The sequence below is a fragment of the Phytophthora sojae genome, assembly GCF_000149755.1.
Source record: "Phytophthora sojae unplaced genomic scaffold PHYSOscaffold_28, whole genome shotgun sequence".
In the NCBI taxonomy this organism is placed as follows: Eukaryota; Oomycota; class Peronosporomycetes; order Peronosporales; family Peronosporaceae; genus Phytophthora; species Phytophthora sojae.
In genome coordinates this window covers 74899-93967 of record NW_009258142.1, presented here as the reverse complement: position 1 = coordinate 93967, position 19069 = coordinate 74899, and the positions used below count along the sequence as shown (strand labels likewise).

The following is a 19069-nucleotide window of genomic DNA, read 5'->3' as shown; positions in this document are numbered from 1 at the left end:
AGCTCTCAGCCTTCTTGATCAGAAGCAGCTTCTGCTGCTGGGTGAGGCGAGTTCTAGTCTTGGAGGAGGAGCTCATGAGGTGGGTGGATGGGTAGGGCGCTGGTGTTGTGGCAGATTCCGTTGTGCTTGGAGGAGGGAAGGAGTTATGTTCGCGCCCGAATTCAAATGGTAACTTCAATCACTGATTGGCTAGATCTGACCTCACTAGCCAATCACGTAGTCGCGCTCGTTGCGAAACCAGCCAATAGCGCCAGGATCCTGTCGAAAGTTAACTTAAATCAATGTTAGTTGTGTTCTTGACTGACAGCTGTATATAATGTATGTAAGGATATTAGTCGCACATTACTGTAAACATCAATCGTGCAGAGTCATTTGATAGATAATGTATGACTTCAGCTATAAAAGCACTCATTGTTCTCTCATTGACCACTAAACCAAGCAACAGGCTTAGTCCAATCTACCTGCAACATGGAGATGCCGCTACACGCGATTAATACAAATGCAGCAGGTCCCTACCGTACTAACTAACTAGTTATAACACTCGATCCGTAAGTCCAACACTGCGTACTAACCGGCTGGCTATCAGATACGACACTGAACGTGCCGTAGCTACCGGTGCGGCTGATCAGTGGTGGTGTTGGTCAGGAGCAGCCCGTGATCTCACGCATTGAAATACACGTCAATGGTGCGGACAAGCGCAAATATAAATGCAGTAGCTACGAGAATAAATGTGTGACCGCCAGCGACACTGTGCAAATTGCCGCAGTTTTTTACCCGCCGCAGTGGTTGACGGGGAGGCAGACTGTCCAGCGGACAAGTCGCTCTGGACACGCCACTGACGCCGGACACGTATGCGGAGTGGTAAGTCTCGACATACATTCACGGTGAACTGCTCAAAGAAGCGTCGTAGTGCCCCGTGCACGCGGTGGCACTACAAAATGATGTGGTGGGCTTCTTTCATGGATACAAAGGAATTCCACGTGCAGGGGCGCGTGCCGGAGCAGTACTTGCCCGTCATGGCGTACTAAGTGGGAGCCTGTGGGGAACAAGTTTCTCACTCCCATCGCCATCATGCACTCACAATATTGCTGCTTTTGTCGCCCTTTATCATCTGCTCAGCGCTGCAGACACACGTGGACTCAGAGGCATCCATGTCGCTGGGGACAACGAGCTGATCCTGCGAGTACTTAAAACTCGAGCGCCACCAAAAGCAAGACGACTACAAATGTGGTTTCTTAAGTGCAGACGTACCGCGGACAGAGTGCGAGTCGCGTCATGGACACTCTTGAGCAAGTCGGGGAACGCTGCAGCGCGCACCCTGGCCTTGACAGTAACGGAGGAAGAGCTGACGCACGACCTCGAAACAGAGGCAATTCAGGCAAGATTCCCACATATCGACACACTAGTGTCGCGATGTATGCTTGAGTGGGCTAACACGCACACAGATGCAACAGAGGCACTAATAGATCAACACCTACAAGGGAATAGTGGAGAGGAAGCGGCCGAGTGTTAAACCACGGAAGTAGGGTTGCTAGGACTCAATCCTCGTTAGGAGAAGTTGTCCAATATACCTCATCATCTCAAAAGTGCCCAGCGGAGGGATGCCGTACGATGAGTCCATTTCAGCTCATGACGGTACCAGTGATTTTCCCGAGGAGACCTCTGAGGATTGCGAGTCGCAATTTGCGACAGCTGAGGGTGCGAACATGTTCTCCTCCTTCTCGTTTCGTTAGTTGGTAGCTCTCTATCTTCGTTAGCACTGTGAGTACGTGGTAGTTGCTTGTGTAGCTTATTCCTGAGCGACAATAGCGGCATTGGCGCTGACAACAAGCGCCCCCAGGAGCAGGTAAACTGTCTGCATGTTGAATTGTGTAATCCGGCGTGTTTCCACTCTGAGAAGTGCTGTGAAGAGGATAGTATGTCCATTGTGATCAAGCTGGACAAGGTCATGGAGAGGAACCCGAATTTCGTGGAGAAGCTGAGCGTGGATCTTGCAGCGATTGAAAAATTGGATAAGAACGCTGAAATTGCTGAAGTGTCGAGGAGAAGAACATTTCAACCTAACGTGCATCCCTTTCCTCTTTTGCCTCACCAATTTTTTTTTGAAAACCTGAAATTTCAGAGCTTCTTCGGGCCGGAGGCACACCCCACAATAATGCGCAATTAATCAATGAAAACAACGTCTCTCAACATTGAAAATAGGGTGGTGCTACAATCATAACATTGCTGTAAAGCGCAACGAGCTGAGCGGTACGCGGTTAAATCAATTTAAAGCAAAAATAAAAGCTAAATACGCTGAAAGAAATATGCTTAGTCTGATTCGATAGATAAAGTATTGAATAGCCACGATAGCTAGATGATATATTAGACTGCATTTCATCCAACTTTACCTGGCCAAACCTCGGCAGTAAGATCGGATCAAAATGTATAGGCTACCGCAGCGATCAAGTCGGTGGCGCAGTTGGCACGGAACGGCGCAAGTAGGGACACGAGTTACTCCTAATGCTGCGGCTCCTGCTAACCAGTGGAGCTGCAGTTGCCGTCATTAAAGTTGTCGTTAAATGGGCATCTAGTTTGTCGTTATAGTTCACTTGATTTCTGCCTGATCATCAGGATTCCGTTACGCACGGGGTACTATAATCTTACTTTGCGTTATCCGCAAGATTCATTGTCGCAGTCATCACGTTGACTGCGACCAATACCGGTAGTACTGCTGATAGGCTATCTATCAGTGATAGCTGGGGCGAAAAGTATATTTTGTGGTACCATTATTATAATAACGTCGTAAGACTGTGTCAACGGAGCAGCAGGCGACGCCGCTCATTCGAAAGTTTGTTGTGAAATCTATTTTGTCAGCGCTGTGTTGCTTGCTGTGGACGGAACAGCCGTGAAGGTAGGAGCTTGTTGTCTCTTGAGGAGAGAGAATGGTGTTGAACATGGTACTTTGTTTGTTGTTTTACAGGCCCTACCTACCCTGGTACAAAGCTTTCAAAAACTAGACTCGTTCGGGAGACAAGTCGCTCCAAGACCTTCATCAAGACGCACAAGAATAATGACGATAACCTGCTGCGTGCGTGAGGTTTTACTTGCAGTATTGATCAAACCACAGTCGATCTATATTTCTTTTCATACCTCCACTTGCAAACCAAGGTTAGATGCCGTAGCTGTAGACCCAACGTAGCAAAAAATATCGCTATTCCTAGAAGCAGTTCTCGCACGTTTACCGGTACTGTTAATTGAGAAGGTGGTAGCTGTGCTGCATGTTAGAATTACCGAATTCCTGAGAACGCTTTTTTGTTTTTGTGTCTTTCTTGTCAGCTAACTAAACAGGTCAAACAATAACCCTTCGATGGAGATATAAGATACGTAAGTATCGGGCGGTGCAGGAGGAATGCAGTACTCGTACTGGCGTTACGTGCCCGCTGATTATCTGCTCATTTGCCATAGTCAACTACCAAACTTCTATTGTGTTTTGTTAGCCCTACCATTTTTCATGTGCCAGCAGTCCCCGTACTTGAACGTATAGCTCTGACACTCTGGCAATGTGACCCGCTAGATACCTTACTCTATTCGCGGCGTGATTTATGGTGAAGTACTAATGCGAACTACCAAGCTATCCCAGCCTACGCAGAGCTCTAGTTTATTTATTTTTTTGCCATTTTAGCAGGATCACCCGATCGTGCAGTTCACGCGGAATCGAGTGCGGCTGCGTTCTTACCACAACAAGGCATCACATTATAAATCACCCTTTTTCATCGGAATTTGCTATAGATAACCCAGAGCGGGGAACGTAGGTCAGTTATGCAGTTGACCCTCAACTTGCTATTGGGCCAGGGGCGCAGTGACTCTCAACAAAGAAATTGGGTCAACTCGCAGTTTACCCGTAAACAGCAAATGTGAGTCAGCCCACGCCTCGAACAAACCAAACCAAACCAAACCAAACCAAACCAAATGGTTCGCAGAATGAGCAAAACCAAGTAACCGTTTGAACCAAGGTTCGTTGCGGCTACTTGGTTCTACGGTGTCGGGCGCCATTTTCAAACTAAAACGTACGGTTCGTCCGCGCCACGATGGTTTAATTGGTTTCAAGGAACCAGTATACCGAGAGTTTCAGGTTCGAAATCGGTATTCTTTTATGAAACGTTCGAACCAAACCATTTGGTTTGGTTTGGTTTGGTTTGGTTTGGTTTGGTTTGGTTTGGTTTGGTTTGGTTTGTTCGAGCCTCGAATGGAGGCGTGGGTCGGCCCTTTTGGGTTCGCGTGTTGCCCTTTTTGGGGCATTACCTACTGTCATCTGTTTACCCAAATGGAGGGCCTCATCTCATGCTAACAATGTTATGTGTTGGCCTAACATGTCCTAGACGACAGCAAATCTTTTGACTTCTTCCTGGATGTTGCAAGAAGTAATCGAGGATTAGAGACGCCTTAGAGACGCCTTCGGCACCCCCGTGATTCCTTATGCTCGCGATATGAAGATACGATGTCCTGGAGAGTGCATGCGGGTGAAGAGTGTAATGCACGGCTTGCTGGTGAGCTCGGCGCTGGGCCCGCCTCCGCAAATACCGCGCGGATTTTGGCACGTACTCGCACCCAGTTGGCGCCGCGGCTATGAACACCCACCTGTGATACTATTTTCTGCTGGGGAGTTGATGCTGCACAGAGTCAACATTGTGACAAGTCTTCAGTTTTTGTCTGACGATACAGTACAGTGCGGGGCATCGTCAACTATCCTACGATGGTCGGCAGTCATTCCACGTTTGTCTTTCAAGACCACAAGACCCTTCTTTCCAGCGGACTCCCTCTCCTCCACAGTCATGCGCAGTCTATTCTACGTTGCTCTTGGCTTTGCGGCTTTAGCTTGCAGCACCGTCGTCGCAGAGCCCTCGAATCCTGACGACTCTCCGCTCTTGTCGAAGGTATCTCCTGATTCTGCGGCCAAAAGATCCCTTCGGTTTGCAGGCCAACAAGTTGTCCAGAGCGGCAGGGGGAACGGGAACGGTGGGGTATGGAAAGCCCCCGTTGCGAGTATTAACAAGATCATCAACAGACCGGATATCGATGTGAAACGATACATCGAGGCGGCCAAGAAGGCGGCCGGAAAGTAGTAGCTCGGATGCGGAGAGAGAGTCTGCGACTATCTTCTTTCACGTGTGAAAAGTGGTGCATTTCAGGACAAAGCAGCACTTAGGATACGAGAACATTCTGGACAACGATCTAGAAATGCTAAAACAAAATCGAAGCTTGACCGGGAGGGAATGCTCGCCTCGTTGAAGTAACCATCCATAATTCATGATCCATGCGACTTTGCATACGGAAAAAATTTCCCGGGGTATACATTTCGAGTCCTCGAAGCGCAGCGTCCACTTCTTGGATCTGGGCTTGCACCCGCGTGCCACGAACCCGACGATCGTTGAGGCCACGACGGCAGCCAAACGCTCGACTAAGCGTACAGCTTCCCACGGAGTGCTGCACGTTCCCTTGAGCGTCTCGTGGAGAAGCACCAGCGTCAGCGCTCCAGTCGCACCGCCGAAAAGCAGTCGAACTATGAGGCGCCGGCGCTCGGGGTCGGCCCACGCTCGCCGCGATCGAGCTCGACAGCTTGGTAATGTATCTACTGGGCGCGTTGCGTTGGCTGCTGCTACAGTTGGTCGCGATTCTCCACAGCTTTTTCAACTTGACTTGACCAGCCACCGGTGGGATGGCCCCAAGCACCACGACGAGTCGCGCGTAGCGAGTTGCTCGAGTGACGCTAGCGACGACGGCGTTGCAGCGGCAGTGGCAATGGCAATGGCTTGGGTGTCGCTCGAGTTGTGATGGAGAGCACTGCGGCCTCTTGTTCGTAAGCTTCCTCACGACGAGGCAACGGGCCACGAACAATCACCGCCGCTGCTTGTTCGCAATCTCAACTGCCTGCAGACAGACACGGCAACGACGAACAAGAGTCGAAGGCGTTCAGGAATGCACGAAAATCTATATTGCTCGGTCGCGGAGCCACTTTCACGCTTAGTCTAGTTGCGTCGTCTCTTCTTGCGGCCCGTGTTGGCGCGCGCGGCCTGGATGTTGCAGGCCACGCGGTGGGTGTACTGCACCACGGCCTCGTCCGCCATGATCTCGTCCGTGAAGGTTTTGCGGCGCTGCTTCTTGGTGAGACGCGCCGAGTGGAACTCGTGCGCGCCCTCGACCACCACGCCCATCTGGAAGTGCTTGGGCAGCGCGCGCGAGTGGTCCGAGCTCTTGTAGAACTTCTTCGGGTCCAGGTAGTTACGCATGCGCAGCAGCTGGAAGTCCCGGCGCGCGTCGTCCGTCATCTCGTCCGACTCGAAGTTGAACCACCTGCGACCCGCCGACTTCTTGTGTTGTGACTCGGTGCGCTGTCGCTCCGAGTGCGCGATCGCCTTCTGGCCAGCCGCCAGCACCTTGGCCTCCTCCGCAGCACGCGCATCAGCACGCAGCGTCGCGGCCGACAAGCGCCTCGAGCCCTCAAAGTTGAAGTACTCCTGGTACTGCGATGCACCGCTGTCCAGTTGGTTCGGCACGAGCCGCCGCTTCAACGCGGCAGTCGCAGATGGCTTTGAGGCAGCAGGCGTTGATGACGCAGCGGTGGAGGACGCAATGTTCGACTTCGTGGACAAGTTCAAGCCCGACGCAGCCAGGAACGCCTGCAACAAAGCAAAAACACAACGTCAGCTAGAGCCACAAAACAACCTCAAATTGCAAGGTGGCAGGGCGTACGTATTGATCCACGTCTTCGTCGTCGTCGTCCTCATCGTCTTCCTCGGTCTTCTCCTCCTCCTTCTCTTCTTCCTCCTCATCATCGTCCAGCAGCATAATCTCCTCCTCTTCCTCAGTCTCCTGCTCCTGCGTGGACTGCTCCTTCTCCATGACAATAACATCCTCCTCCACTGAGCGTGCCTCCTCCTTCTCCTCCTCCGTAGGCTTCTCCTGCTCCTGCTCCTGCTTCTTCTCCACTTCCTGCTCCTCCGACTCCGTCTCCGATCCGATGACGATCACCTCCTGCTCTTCCTTCCCCTCCTCCTCCTGCTGCTGCTGCTGCACGGCGCTGTCGTCCTCGTCCGAGGGCTCGAGCGGGATCTCCTGCGCCGTCTCCTGCGCCTTCTTGGCGCGGCCGCGCGGCGACGGCGTGCGTCTGGACTTGCGCGTGCTGGGGCTGCGTCCGGCGGGCGAGTTCATGGGCGACGGCGACGGCGACGGGCTCGCGCCGGCGGCCGCGGCCTTGGCCTGCAGGCGGCGCGACGTCCTCCGGGTCTCGACCATCTTCGACTTGTGTGACTGTTGATAATGACTGGCGAACGAGCCATTCGGGGGCGGCAGTCAGGTTCGGTGTCGTATTTGGTACAGTCGGTGGTGCTTCTGAAACAACTTATTGTGGGACAGAGACTGGCACGGGATCAATTAAACATGGGGCGCAAGGCCGTCAAGACGCTGGCCAAGAAGGCTCCGGTGCGAGACCTCGGGACTGCGTTGTGGTTAATGCATACTGCGCATGAGTCGCTGATGGTTGTGTGTGTGAATTGTTGCGGGCAGAAAGTCGTTTTTGAAGCGGCTACGGGCAAGAAGCTGGATGTCGTCGCTGCCAAGGCCCAGCGGGGGAAGATCAAGGCCAACAACAAGAGGAAGAAGGGCTCGTCCTACGTCCGGGACGACGACGCCATCAAGCTCATGAGGCGGCAGCTGGCCGACGTTGGCTGCAAACTGCACGTAGGACGGTAACCCACTGTTGCTTGTTGCACTGGAGCCCAAGGCTCCAAGATTCGGGAGCTGACGAGTCCAGCATGGCATGGCGTTTGTGTGTACGTGTATGGTTGTGACTCTGCTGCAGGAGGTGGAGGCTGACGGCAATTGCCTCTTCCGGTACGTCCGTACAGTTATGTGGTATTGCTCTGAATGAGGCAACTCACGGACTGTAGATGGTACTGCTCGTCGCTTCGTGGCGCAGTGCTCTAGCCGACCAGCTCTATGGAGACCAGCACCGACACAAGGATGTTCGTGGGGTGCGTGGGTCAATCTTGTCGTATGTCGGGTGGAAGATGCGGGGGAAAGCTCACGTCGCTCGTTGTCTTCTTCTTCTTACAGAAAATCGTGGACTACTTGGAGCAGCATCGCGACGACTTCGAACCGTTCATGGAAGACGAGGAGAAGTTTGACAAGGTACGGTGAGCCCTGCCAGCTATGGCATCCCTACTTACGGAGACTGATCTGAGCTCGTCTTGTAGTACTGCGAGCGCATGTGCGAAGACGGCACGTGGGGCGGCAACCAGGAGCTGTACGCTGCCGCCCGCCTCTTCCAGGTCTACGTGGTGGTGCACCAAGACCAGCCCAGCGCGCGGATCATGTTGATTGAGTGCGACCGCCTCAAGCCCACGCGAATCGCGCACGTCGCCTACCACGGTGAGGACCACTACGACAGCGTGCGTTCGCTGCGTGACCCGATCGATCCCGATAGTCTGCCCGTTTCAATCGAGCTCAACTGCGAGGGCTTCCGCCCCGAGGACCTGGCCAAGGTGCGTGAGTTTGTGCGTTTCCTGGGTGAATTTTCGCAGTCGCGACTGCGGTTACCAATGCGTTTGGCGGTGGATTTTGGCTCGCAGCGGTGGCAGACGCAAGCTTCCCCAGGGCCAGGAGCTGCAGGCAAAGAGCACCAGCCGGAGCAGCGCGTCGTTCCAAGCATAGTCGACGGCGAGGTCGACCAACTGGCAGGCACTCTCGGCGAACAGTTACAGCTATCCACAGCGGCCGGCAAGACGCTCAGCAAGAGGGAGCAGCGCCAACTGAAAAAGGCCGAGAAGGCTTCGCTCGACGACAGCTCTCGGCGTCGAAATAATAGGCACGCCTTAGGGTCAGAACGCGAGTGATGTGGTGCCGGTGGCCGCGCTGGAGCGCTGCTGGGCCGGCGATAGGTGCAATGGATGAAGCTTCCGACGACTCGCGATGCCAGCTCTTATCCCTCATCGTCTGTCCTTGGCGTAGAGCCCATTGCTTGACGCGCGTCGAGTGTCGCGTGCTAGTTAGTTAGCGTCGATCCCCATTACGTGAGACGTTCATGCCTCCGTTTCAGACGCCTGCGTCACGCTAGACGAGACCCGGTGCATACGTGCAGCACCAGCTGGGTGCTAACCGCGCTCGCCACACCACAAACGGCCCGGATGATCATTTAGCGGCATGAGGCGTTTTGCACTCCGACGCTTCATGCACAGCAGCTGGAGGCGGAACTGCCCTCTACCTCTGCCACTCACTCACTCACTCATGCCACACACACGCGCGCGACTACCGCCCGCGCGCTTCATCCACTCGAGAATTCACCACGCATCCTAGTAGTCTTCGATCATGACAGCGCCGTCGTCGTCTCCTCCAGCGAGCGGGCTGCTGAGCTCTCGGTTCAGTCTCCGGTCGTCGGGCAAGACCCGTAAGCGGCGCTTCTGGTTCAAATCGAGTCCAAAGCCCAGTAGTCCCGACCTGGCGGAGGACGCCGCCGCAGCGGCCCGAGAGGTAGACGCCGAGATCATCCAGACCAAACCCAGAGCTGGTAGCTACGTCCCGCGCGTCGAGTACGGGTCCCCGCGCTGCGGTGTGGAGGAGCGCGACGCCTCCTGGACCAGCGACGAACAGGTAGAAGCGCACTACGCCGCGCTCGGGTGGGCCGTGGTGCAGATCTGCAAGGACGGCAACTGCCTCTTCCGGGCCATCAGCGACCAGCTCTACACGAACGAGTTGTTCCACCAGGACATCCGACGGCGGCTCGTGGACTTCATCGAAAGCGACGAGAAGCTCTTCAAGCCCTTCATTGAGGACGAGGAGGTGGCCGACTACTGCGCGCGGCTGCGCAAGGACGGCCAGTGGGGCGGCCACCTCGAGCTCTACGCGGCGGCCAAGCTCTTCAACATCCACATCGTAGTCCACACCGGCCCGGTCCGCCGACTCCGCGTCACGAACGATGACGAGGGGGAGACTGCAGGCCAAAACCCGCCACCCCCGCCGCCCTACCGGATCCTGCATCTGCTGTTCAAGGACGACCACTACAGCAGTCTGCACTCTAATGAGCCGGTGACAACCGTCACGGCTGAAGAGACCACAGCCGACAGCATTGATAAGCGGGCACGGTCCCCCACCAAGGCGTACGACAGCCCCGACAAGAAGTGTGTAAAGTACCAGGACGCTCCTGCTAGCAAGGTTGTGAAGATCGAGGACTTGGCGAAGAAGTCCGCCAAGTTCGAGGAGGTGATGGAGGCCAAGCCTGCTCCGCGTGAAGGCAAGACGTGCGCCTACGAGGAGGAAGACGTGCCTGAGTGCGGCGTCTTCCTCCCGAAGCAAGTGTTGTTCCGGAAAGGTAAACGCCGGGTGAGTGGCGCGACGCTCTTCTCGCTCGTGCACGTGCCGTCGGCGAGGAATTTATCGCCGGTTGAAGAGGCTTCGTCAGAGGCGTCCTCTTCGTTCAAGTCGACAACCGCATCCGAGACTTCGTCGTCTAGCGAGGAGCAGGAGAACGATTCAGAGACAAAGCCCCCCGTACCCCCTCGGCCGAAGGCAACGGCGCCAACTCTAAGGGCAGTGCCGGTGGAATACCCCAGCAAGGCGGTCTTCCGCAAGGGTCGGGCCACGGCTGCTGCCTGCTAGAAAACGAAGCCTCCAGGTGATTCGTAGCATCGGAACTCTGGATCACTCGCAACAAACGTTAGATTGAGTGTCAGGCTGATGCTAGCGTGGATCACCACTCCGCTCGGATAGCGAGTCTCTTATGTATTCCAGCGCATATTATGGAAATACAGCCAGCACCTGTAGCATTCCTTCCCAGTCCACGACATCTTCGTCACGAGGGCATGTCAAGGCAATGGTATCTTGTAGAGACAGACACGCTGCTTGGATCCAAAGTCAAGCGTCGGAATCCAAACGGCCGTTAAACGAATGGCCGATTCATACCATTCCTCGTTTCCCTCCAAGCAGCAAGGATTCCGACTAAGATGATCGTCTTCAAGGCCCACTGCCAGGTAGCTTTCGTTATCCTGGCGGTAATGCTGTAGAGCGTCTTTGTCGACACCACTCAGCACCAGAAACTCCTGTATACGATGTTCATTGCCTCGGGTGTCGCGATCGCAGTCGCGGTGATCCATGTCACCTTCAAGGGCATGTGCCGGGCCCCATGGGAATCACTTTCCGTCTTCATTCGCATCATTGCCGCGGTTTCCAAGACGTTCATGCAGTACGTGGCACGAGGTCGTACCACCAAGTTCCCCAACTGGTCGCTCCGCTTCGAGCTCCTCCACTCTGTATTCCGAGTTTGCACCGAGACGTACGGTGAACGCATAGCCATCGAGAGCCACGCGCAGTGGGTCCGTGCTCAGAGCGACCTCTTGGGATCTCTACTGGGCTGCTTCTCCTGCCACCGCTTCAACCGCAGCCTCGAAGCCGTGCACTTCAACGGACTGGAGCACGTCTGGCTGCCCAACAAACAGCTTCGGCCGCGCGGCGCCAAGCGGTTGGTAGTGCTGTATCTGCACGGCGGCGGGTTCGCAGTGCTGAGTCCGAGACTCTACACGTCGCTGGGCGCGGAGCTGGCAGCGACGATCGAGAGCGAGTTGAAGCTGCGAAGCGGTCGGGACCTGAGCGTCGACGTGCTCCTTGGCAACTACCGCAAGGCGCCCGAATGCAGCTTCCCGACGCCCCCGCAGGACACCGTGGCGCTGTACCGAGACTACTTGCTGCAGCACGAGAAGCTGCAGCCGTCGCATATCATCCTGGCGGGCGACAGCGCTGGCGGGGGCCTCGTCATGTCCACAATGCTGCGCGTGCGCGACTCGAGCCCGGAGCTGCTGCCTTTGGCCGCCATGCTGCTGGCCCCGGCCGTCGACCTCACGGGCGACGAGCCGGACGCGCCGCACTGCTTCCTGTCTCGACCCATGTGCAAGGCCTTCACCCTCGCCTACCACCCGACGTACACTGACCCGCGCACGTGGGCGGACGCGTCGTCGGCGCACTGCGATCTGCGCGGCCTGCCACCTGTGCTGCTGCAGCTCGGCCGACTCGACTACATCTTCCAGCATGGCGATCGTCTAGCAGCCAAGGCCAAGGCGGACGGAGTGACCAACTGGGAGCTGGACGTGCACGACGACATGCCGCACGTCTTCTCCATCTTCCCGAGCTTCGTGCTGCCGTACGCGCAGGTCGGCGTCCAGAAGCTGGCGACGTTCGCTGCCAAGAGCTTCGCCAAGAGTGAAGGCTGCGAGACTAGAGTCGCAAGAGCCAACTAGATCGTGTCGTGCAGAACTACCACCAGGGTTTGGTAGTAGTGAGACTTTCGGCTAGCAGTGATACTACTACTACTACCCGGCTCAGAGCCGATAGCACTGATACTACTATTAGTAGTCGGAGAACGTCATTAGTAGATATCACTGCTAATATCACTACTATAGAGCTAATATAGTACTACTATCCCCACTATCGGCGAGATAAAGACGCCCGTGCCGCAGTGTGATTGGTCTGCGTTCTCGATATTTGTCGTATAATAGTGGCCTCGCCACGAAGTAACCAGCCGGAACACACGTTCTAGGAACGCTGTTGAACAACCACGCCCCAGCTAAACTCGAGCATGTGTAGCAGCTGACTACAACGTTGACGAGGACATCAGCAAGTCTAAATTTGTACAGTGAGATTTAGTAGCTATTAGCACAACAGTAACTCAGACACGCACCAGGACCAGCCACCGTACGGGAAATTGCACTTGGATCCCTGAAGACAGGACAATTGTGAGCACGTCTCCGGGTTCACACACAGCAAAAAATAAGCATACATACCTTGTCCTTGTAGTAGACGAGCTTCCACACCTTGGACGATGTCGTCGGGGATGCTGTTACTGACTCTGCTCCTCCGGTGATCTCAAGGTTCTTGAACTTCAGCGCTGCTATCCGTTTGGAAGAACTTGCTGAGGCGCGAGCTGCTGCAGAACCTACTGGTAGAAGTATTAGCCAAGCTAGATTATGCGCCGTTTTGAGAGGTCGACGGACTACTCGAATGGTACTGCACGATCGAATGACATGCCTTCTACCGCGCTTTACCTGCTTGTTCCCCGCTTGAGTTTTCAGAAATGAGCGAGGGGGCGCGGAGTGCGGGGAGGGGAAGGCCAAATTTGCGCGCCTTTTAAAGATCTGACGTGGGTTGAAGTTCGGGAAAGTAGTAGTGCTATTATCACTACTAGTGGCGTTTTTTATCGCTACTTTAGCTATATCACTACTATGAAGCCCAGACCACTGTGCTATAGTAGTAATATAGTAGTAGTAATATTATTACTACTATCGCTACCACTCTGCTGACTACTACCAAACCCTGACTACCACAGTCAAATCAAGTTGAAGTTGTTCCTGTCACTATTATACCCCGATATAGTGACGTTAGTTGCCAAATAAGAGTCAGTCCTCTCATTCCGCAATTTTCCTTTCAAACTGACTGCCTGGCGCCATGAATCACCATTCACAGGACTCGCCGAGCGACCGATCGAATATCACGGGACTTGATGGCCTCGTCGAGCAGTCTCACTCCGTCTAACCGCCGCGCCGCGGACGCGCCCGATGTGGACGTGTCTGCCGCCGCCGCCGCCTTCGTGTCGGACGCGGCCCCCGGCGCCGCGGACGCCATGGCCCAGCAGGCCGCCGCGCTGAGTGGCGTTCCGGCCGTTGCTCCCCCGGCCAAGGCGCCGGCCAAGCCGCGGCGCGCGGGCGGCAGCGGCAACGGCAACCTGACTAACTACCAGCGCAAGGTCATCTGCGAGTTCTACCGCAAGAGCGGCGGCGTCATGTCCCAGAAGGACCTGGCCCAGTGGACCAAGCACGAGTTCGGGCTCAAGAAGACGCCCGCGCAGTCGACCATCTCGGGCATCCTGCGCCGCCAGCACGAGTTCATCAACATGAGCTCGCTGGAGCTCGGCATCAAGAAGCGCCGCGTCGTGCAGCACCCGCAGCTCGACAGCGCGCTGGCCAACTGGGTCATCCAGATGACCGGCCGCGGCCAAACCGTGCAGGGCGACCTCACCAAGGAGAAGGCCAAGGAGTTCGCCAAGATGCTCGGCATCCCGGAGAGCGAGCAGCCCGAGTTCTCCAACGGCTGGCTGCACTCGTTCCAGCTGCGCCACAACTTCAGCTTCCGCAAGTTCAACGCCGACCACCACCACCACGCCACGGCGGCGGCCGGCGGCCTGGACGACGCCAGCGTGGCGGGCGTGCCTGCGCGCCGCGGCGCCGCATCGGGCAACCCCAAGGTGCTCTACTGGACCAACATGGAGGCGCTCATGAGCGAGACGGACAAGTACGAGCTCAAGGACATTTTCGCCGTGGAGGAGACGCCCGTGCTGTACACGATGCCGCCCGTGCAGAACGCGCTGGAGGACGGCCGCATGCGCTGCAAGAAGCGCTTCGTGGTGTCGCTGGCCGCCAACGCCGACGGCTCGGAGAAGCTGCAGCCGCTGTTTGTGTCGCACCACGAGCACCCCAAGTGCTTCCAGAAGAAGACGGCCGAGCAGCACGGCCTGCACTACTTCTGGAACAACAAGGCGTGGATGACGGGCGTCATCTTCTCGCGCTGGCTGCAGCGGCTGGACTTCGCCATGGCCAACCAGAAGCGCCGCATCTTGTTGTTCATCAACGACATGCCCTCGCACGTGGTCGCGCACCTCGACCTGAAGAACATCGTGGTGTTCATGCTGACCCCTGCTGTCATGCAGATGCTGAATCCCATCACGTCCCGCGTGGTGACGACGTTCAAGAAGCGCTTCCGCCGCTACCACCTGCGCTACGCCATCGACAAGTCCGAGACGGCCAAGAGCACCATGTTCGATGTGGACGTGCTGCAGGCCATGAAGTGGGCCGCTGCGAGCTGGGACGAGATCACGACCGAGACGATCAAGCGCGCCTGGATCCCCACGCAAGTCGTGCGCAACCGCGTGGGCATGGACGACCATGATCTGCTCCAGGAGGAGGAGGAAGTACTGCTGGACACGGAGCTGGAGCACCTGATGCTTTTTCTCCGCCTCTCCAACCCCGTGCCTATGATGGAGTATCTCAATGACGAGACCATGTCGGACTACCCGGTGCACGAAGACAAGTTCGATGTCGTGTCGAGCGTCTGCGAGGTGCCCGAGGACGAAGTCGACGACACAATCGAGGAAAGCCCAGGCCGCACGCTGTCGCTCCAGGAGAAGCTCAAGGCGTTCCGAGACGTCCTCCACGTCCTGAAGGACCGCAGTGATGCCGACGACAGCGCTCTGAACGCGATCCGACGGGTGCAGGATGCGATTCGAATGGAGGGACAGAAGGAGGCAATTGGTGCTTTGGGCGCCAGTGGAGATGGGAAGAATGTGTTCGACCTCGACGCTAGTGTGGCCCACGACGGAAGTAACAGTGTGACTTCATCACAGGCGATGACGTCGCTCGAGGTGGACAGCCAGCAGCACATGGACGCTTCTTCGCTCCTTGACTCGTCCGAAAGCTCGGCGCTTTCCGCTGCTTCCGCTTCGTTGGCCGAAGGTGCTGGAGACCACACGGGGTCGATGCTGGGCGGCAGCGCGGACAGCGAGGGCCGCCACGACAGTTTCCACGCTGTGATCTAGCTGAGCTCGGATTGGGAGCTCCATTGTCTCCAGCAAGATAAGCGTAGGTTTATCGGCGACGTCTTTATCATGTCACTTTGTATTTCAAGTCTGAGACCACGGTAGGAAACAATGGCAAATGCACTTACTTCAAATGTCAACGCGTGTTTGGCTGACTCCATTACTTCTGCAGCACGAGCATGCGGTATCGCTCTCTCTTCTTCTTGGTCAGATCGATGGCCAACCCGGACCCGATCGTCTGCAAAATGGACTTGTGCTTGCGCATCTCTCGCGTGGTCTGTTCCCAGCGCCGGAATGCCGGGCGGAGCTGTCGAGTGCGGACGGTGTTGATGAAGGTCACGAACATGGCTCGATGTCGCTCGTAGACTGTCACCTCGCACCATTTCTCGATCGCCATCGACAAGGTGCGCAGCAGGAACTTCCACATCAACCGCTTGGACGCGAGTTGCACGCGACGTTGCTCCTCGGTGAGCAGATACCGCAAGGCGTAGTCGGCAGCCTTCGCGACGTCGTAGCTCTGCCAATCCGCGATGACGTTTTTCAGCGTCTCCACCAGTTGCGTGCAGGCGTCCAGCTCGTTCCGAGTCTCTTCTCCGACGTGGATGGCATACAAGCGGTCCAGACGCGCTTGAGCCGCAACAAGTGAGAGCTCGAGTTCGTGCAACCGCGACAAGAAGTGCACGCGGGCTGCGCAGACGCTGTCAACGAGCCCCAACGTCGTTATCTCGGCTTCCAGTTGTGGCCTGGTAGTGGACTCATCGAGGCCGTAGGCCACGTTGCCGATCGTGATCAATGCCCAGTACAGCACGCGAGATGCCTGACGGTGGTCGAGCAGCACGCGCTGAAGTAGCGCGAGCCCGTTGGCTTCAGCGATCTCCCACTTGACGCTTGCTGGACGAAGTGAACACCAAGCACAACAGGTCAGTACGCAATGTAGAGCAATGGCAAGGACGACTAGGTGACTGACTCACCGTTCTCGTACGAAAAGACTGCGAGGATGTAGCAGCACTCCCCAACGACAGCAGCCTCGTTACGGTACGCGCCACGCTCCAAGAAGGATAGCACCAGGCCAACACCCGAACACGACTCGAACACAAGTTTGGCAGCGCCATTCTCGCTCAAAACGGTACCCAACAGCTCCAGACACAACAATGGGATCTCCAGCTCCGGTCCCGACGCCTTCAGCTCTTCTGTACAAGTATCTTCAGCCACATCTTGTGGTGCATCACTGCTCGTTGTATGGGAGCGGAGCAGATCGCACAGCACTTGAAAGCGTGAAGTTTCCGTCATGAATCGCTGCGTACTCTTCTGCAAGCACGCGAGCTTGAGAAACAGTCGCACGATCAGAGCGATCGTGTCCTTCTCACCAGGGAACCACGCGATGGAGTCGAGAAGCGCCTCCAGCCCTTGGCAGTCCAGCAGTTCCTGCTCGAATTCAACTTGATTGGAAACCCCGGGCTTGCCGCGATCACCGCGCATCCCGTCCGTTTGGTGTTCCCATTCGACTCGATCTGCCTCCTCGCGCTTCTCGAGCTGCGCGTAGATCCATTGCACACTGCGGAACTGCGTCTGCGGGTCTGCTCGCTGGTGCTTCATCCGTTTGATGGCCTCCTTCACGGTCGTGCAGTGCCGTAGCCGCCAAGCCAACGAGACTTGTTGCAGCGTGATGAACCGCACCACGGAGCTCCATCGACTTTTCTTCATGCGGTTCACCGCCCGACATCGTAACGAGTGCATCGTGCCACCATGGAGATCATCGATGTGGTGGCTGCTCTTTGGTCCGCTGTAAATCCGTTCGAATGGGTCGTGATGGAGCGTGTCGAGGGTGCCGTGGCGACAGATTTCAAGCTCAAAGTCGACTGGGAGACCACGCAGGGCCTGCCAGTCTCTTGGGAGCTGCCAGTACACTTGCACTCCAGTCGAAGCCACGCACGACGTTAAGATCAACGGCTCAGGGGGTGCTGGCCATCAAACAACAACAGCGTTAGACAGAGGCTCATGTACAGGGGGGAGATACAATGGTACACGCAGGGGATGGACGTACTTACTAGTGTGAGCGCCGTGTGCAGTATGGGCTTGATGTACCAACACAACAGAGGCGGTGGTTCCTTGGGGCCAGCAAACTCGTGAATGCCTATCAACTTTCCCCCGCGGGTGAATACGGCACACCCAGCCGATCCTGACTCCATGACCGAGTCATACTGCAGATGCTGCGGATTGATCGAGTTTGGAACGAGCTTCGCCAGTTGCCGTTGATGCAGCACCTGCAGCTTCCCGTGAGGATGGCCCACCACTTCGAGATGATCACCCAGTCGCAGACTCTCCGCTTCACCGCAGCCCAACTTCCGGTCGTTCACCTCGAAGCGAAGCGGCTGGATGTTTGAGCCAGCGGCTATCAAGAACTGGTCTTCGTTTAAGGCGCACAGCGCGAAGTCGAACTGCGGCTTACGATTCTTCTTCTTTGGCGACTGCGGGTGTGGCTGCGTGACTCCATCGAGGGCCTGAAGTCGCGAAGCAGAGTCTTCTGGCATCTTGATACCCGCGAAGAAAGTGTCGGCGGACAACATCACGGGGAACGCCACGCGCTCGTCGGCGTAGTTGCAAATGACTCGAGCCGATCGAGCACAGTTCTCATCCGCCAGCGTCTTACCGTCGGCGAGAACGCACAAGATGCCACAGAACCGACCGATCACCCCGGAGCCGTAGGGGTTCCCCTCCGACGAAATCTTGCACACCGCCTTGCGGAAGTAGAATGGTTCAATCTCCAGGTCGTCGTCGTCGTTCTTGCTTGATGTAGCGCGCTTGGAGATCGCACCCGCAGTGTTGGGGCGTTGGCGGAAGAATGGCGGCTTTTGTTCGGATCGCTCGCCCGTGCGCGTGTTGAGGTAGTAGAATACCCTACTCTCCTGGTCGAACAGCTTCATGTAGTTCTCGCGCACTAGTTGACGGATGGTCTTCTTAGCAAGGAACGCTCGCACTACGCGTTGGATGCGTTGCGAAGCCTCTTTCGGAGCCAACTCCACTCTACCTCGGGAGATGTTGTGGTCTCCCGGCAGGAAGCGAACCAGCAGCAGCGGCTTCTCCCAAGTGCTCACGTTGGTCAGCGTGTTCACGTAGAAGTGCTGCTTGCGGATGGGGTCGTAGTGCTTCTCGTAGACGCTCATGAGCAGTCGAGCGATGCGTTGTCGACTCAGATACGCGCGCAGTTGGTTCTGCAGCACTCGAGCAGCGCAGTCCTCCTCGTGCGCGCGCCATTCATCCACCAGCGACGTCTTCGGATCCGACGACGAGTCTGCACCCGTCTTCCGCCGTGCATGTCCTCCAGCTCGACCACCTCCGCCGCCACCTCCGCGTCGTCCAGCGCCACGCATAGAAACCTGTTCACACTAGCAAGACGAGCAACGCTTCACCCGTCAGCGCGACCGCTTGGGTCAGTCGCAAATGGATCACCACAATGAA

At 56.3% G+C, this 19069-nt stretch overlaps 9 protein-coding genes across 9 annotated transcripts; 7 read left to right on the top strand and 2 right to left on the bottom strand.

Annotated features, from left to right (window-relative positions):
- Window positions 1–1075: 1075 nt before the first annotated feature.
- On the top strand, window positions 1076–1324 carry PHYSODRAFT_405766 (hypothetical protein; the record flags this gene model as incomplete). The annotated part of the gene is made up of 1 exon (XM_009541684.1): window positions 1076–1324. A coding segment is annotated over one exon (249 nt), but the record flags the coding sequence as incomplete, so codon positions are not given.
- A 3490-nt stretch (window positions 1325–4814) lies between these two features.
- Window positions 4815–5105, top strand: PHYSODRAFT_536084 (hypothetical protein; the record flags this gene model as incomplete). Its single annotated transcript, XM_009541683.1, has 1 exon — window positions 4815–5105. The coding sequence occupies one exon, from the start codon at window positions 4815–4817 to the stop codon at window positions 5103–5105; it is 291 nt and encodes a 96-aa protein (XP_009539978.1).
- A 903-nt stretch (window positions 5106–6008) lies between these two features.
- On the bottom strand, window positions 6009–6503 carry PHYSODRAFT_536074 (hypothetical protein; the record flags this gene model as incomplete). Its single annotated transcript, XM_009541682.1, has 1 exon — window positions 6009–6503. A coding segment is annotated over one exon (495 nt), but the record flags the coding sequence as incomplete, so codon positions are not given.
- A 1177-nt stretch (window positions 6504–7680) lies between these two features.
- On the top strand, window positions 7681–8873 carry PHYSODRAFT_536109 (hypothetical protein; the record flags this gene model as incomplete). The annotated part of the gene is made up of 6 exons (XM_009541681.1): window positions 7681–7719; window positions 7841–7872; window positions 7958–8012; window positions 8095–8169; window positions 8235–8591; window positions 8664–8873. 6 exons carry the CDS (start codon window positions 7681–7683, stop codon window positions 8871–8873), a joined length of 768 nt encoding a protein of 255 aa, XP_009539976.1.
- Window positions 8874–9345: 472 nt separating this feature from the next.
- On the top strand, window positions 9346–10802 carry PHYSODRAFT_353305 (hypothetical protein; the record flags this gene model as incomplete). The annotated part of the gene is made up of 1 exon (XM_009541680.1): window positions 9346–10802. One exon carries the CDS (start codon window positions 9346–9348, stop codon window positions 10630–10632), a length of 1287 nt encoding a protein of 428 aa, XP_009539975.1. The 3' UTR covers window positions 10633–10802.
- Window positions 10803–11081: 279 nt separating this feature from the next.
- PHYSODRAFT_250019 (hypothetical protein) lies at window positions 11082–12263 on the top strand (the record flags this gene model as incomplete). The annotated part of the gene is made up of 2 exons (XM_009541679.1): window positions 11082–11229; window positions 11293–12263. The coding sequence occupies 2 exons, from the start codon at window positions 11082–11084 to the stop codon at window positions 12261–12263; spliced, it is 1119 nt and encodes a 372-aa protein (XP_009539974.1).
- A 1538-nt stretch (window positions 12264–13801) lies between these two features.
- On the top strand, window positions 13802–14161 carry PHYSODRAFT_536059 (hypothetical protein; the record flags this gene model as incomplete). The annotated part of the gene is made up of 1 exon (XM_009541678.1): window positions 13802–14161. A coding segment is annotated over one exon (360 nt), but the record flags the coding sequence as incomplete, so codon positions are not given.
- A 120-nt stretch (window positions 14162–14281) lies between these two features.
- Window positions 14282–14890, top strand: PHYSODRAFT_536051 (hypothetical protein; the record flags this gene model as incomplete). Its single annotated transcript, XM_009541677.1, has 1 exon — window positions 14282–14890. A coding segment is annotated over one exon (609 nt), but the record flags the coding sequence as incomplete, so codon positions are not given.
- An 880-nt stretch (window positions 14891–15770) lies between these two features.
- On the bottom strand, window positions 15771–18981 carry PHYSODRAFT_536054 (hypothetical protein; the record flags this gene model as incomplete). The annotated part of the gene is made up of 4 exons (XM_009541676.1): window positions 15771–16497; window positions 16578–16747; window positions 16823–17571; window positions 17655–18981. The coding sequence occupies 4 exons, from the start codon at window positions 18979–18981 to the stop codon at window positions 15771–15773; spliced, it is 2973 nt and encodes a 990-aa protein (XP_009539971.1).
- Between the last annotated feature and the right edge of the window lie 88 nt (window positions 18982–19069).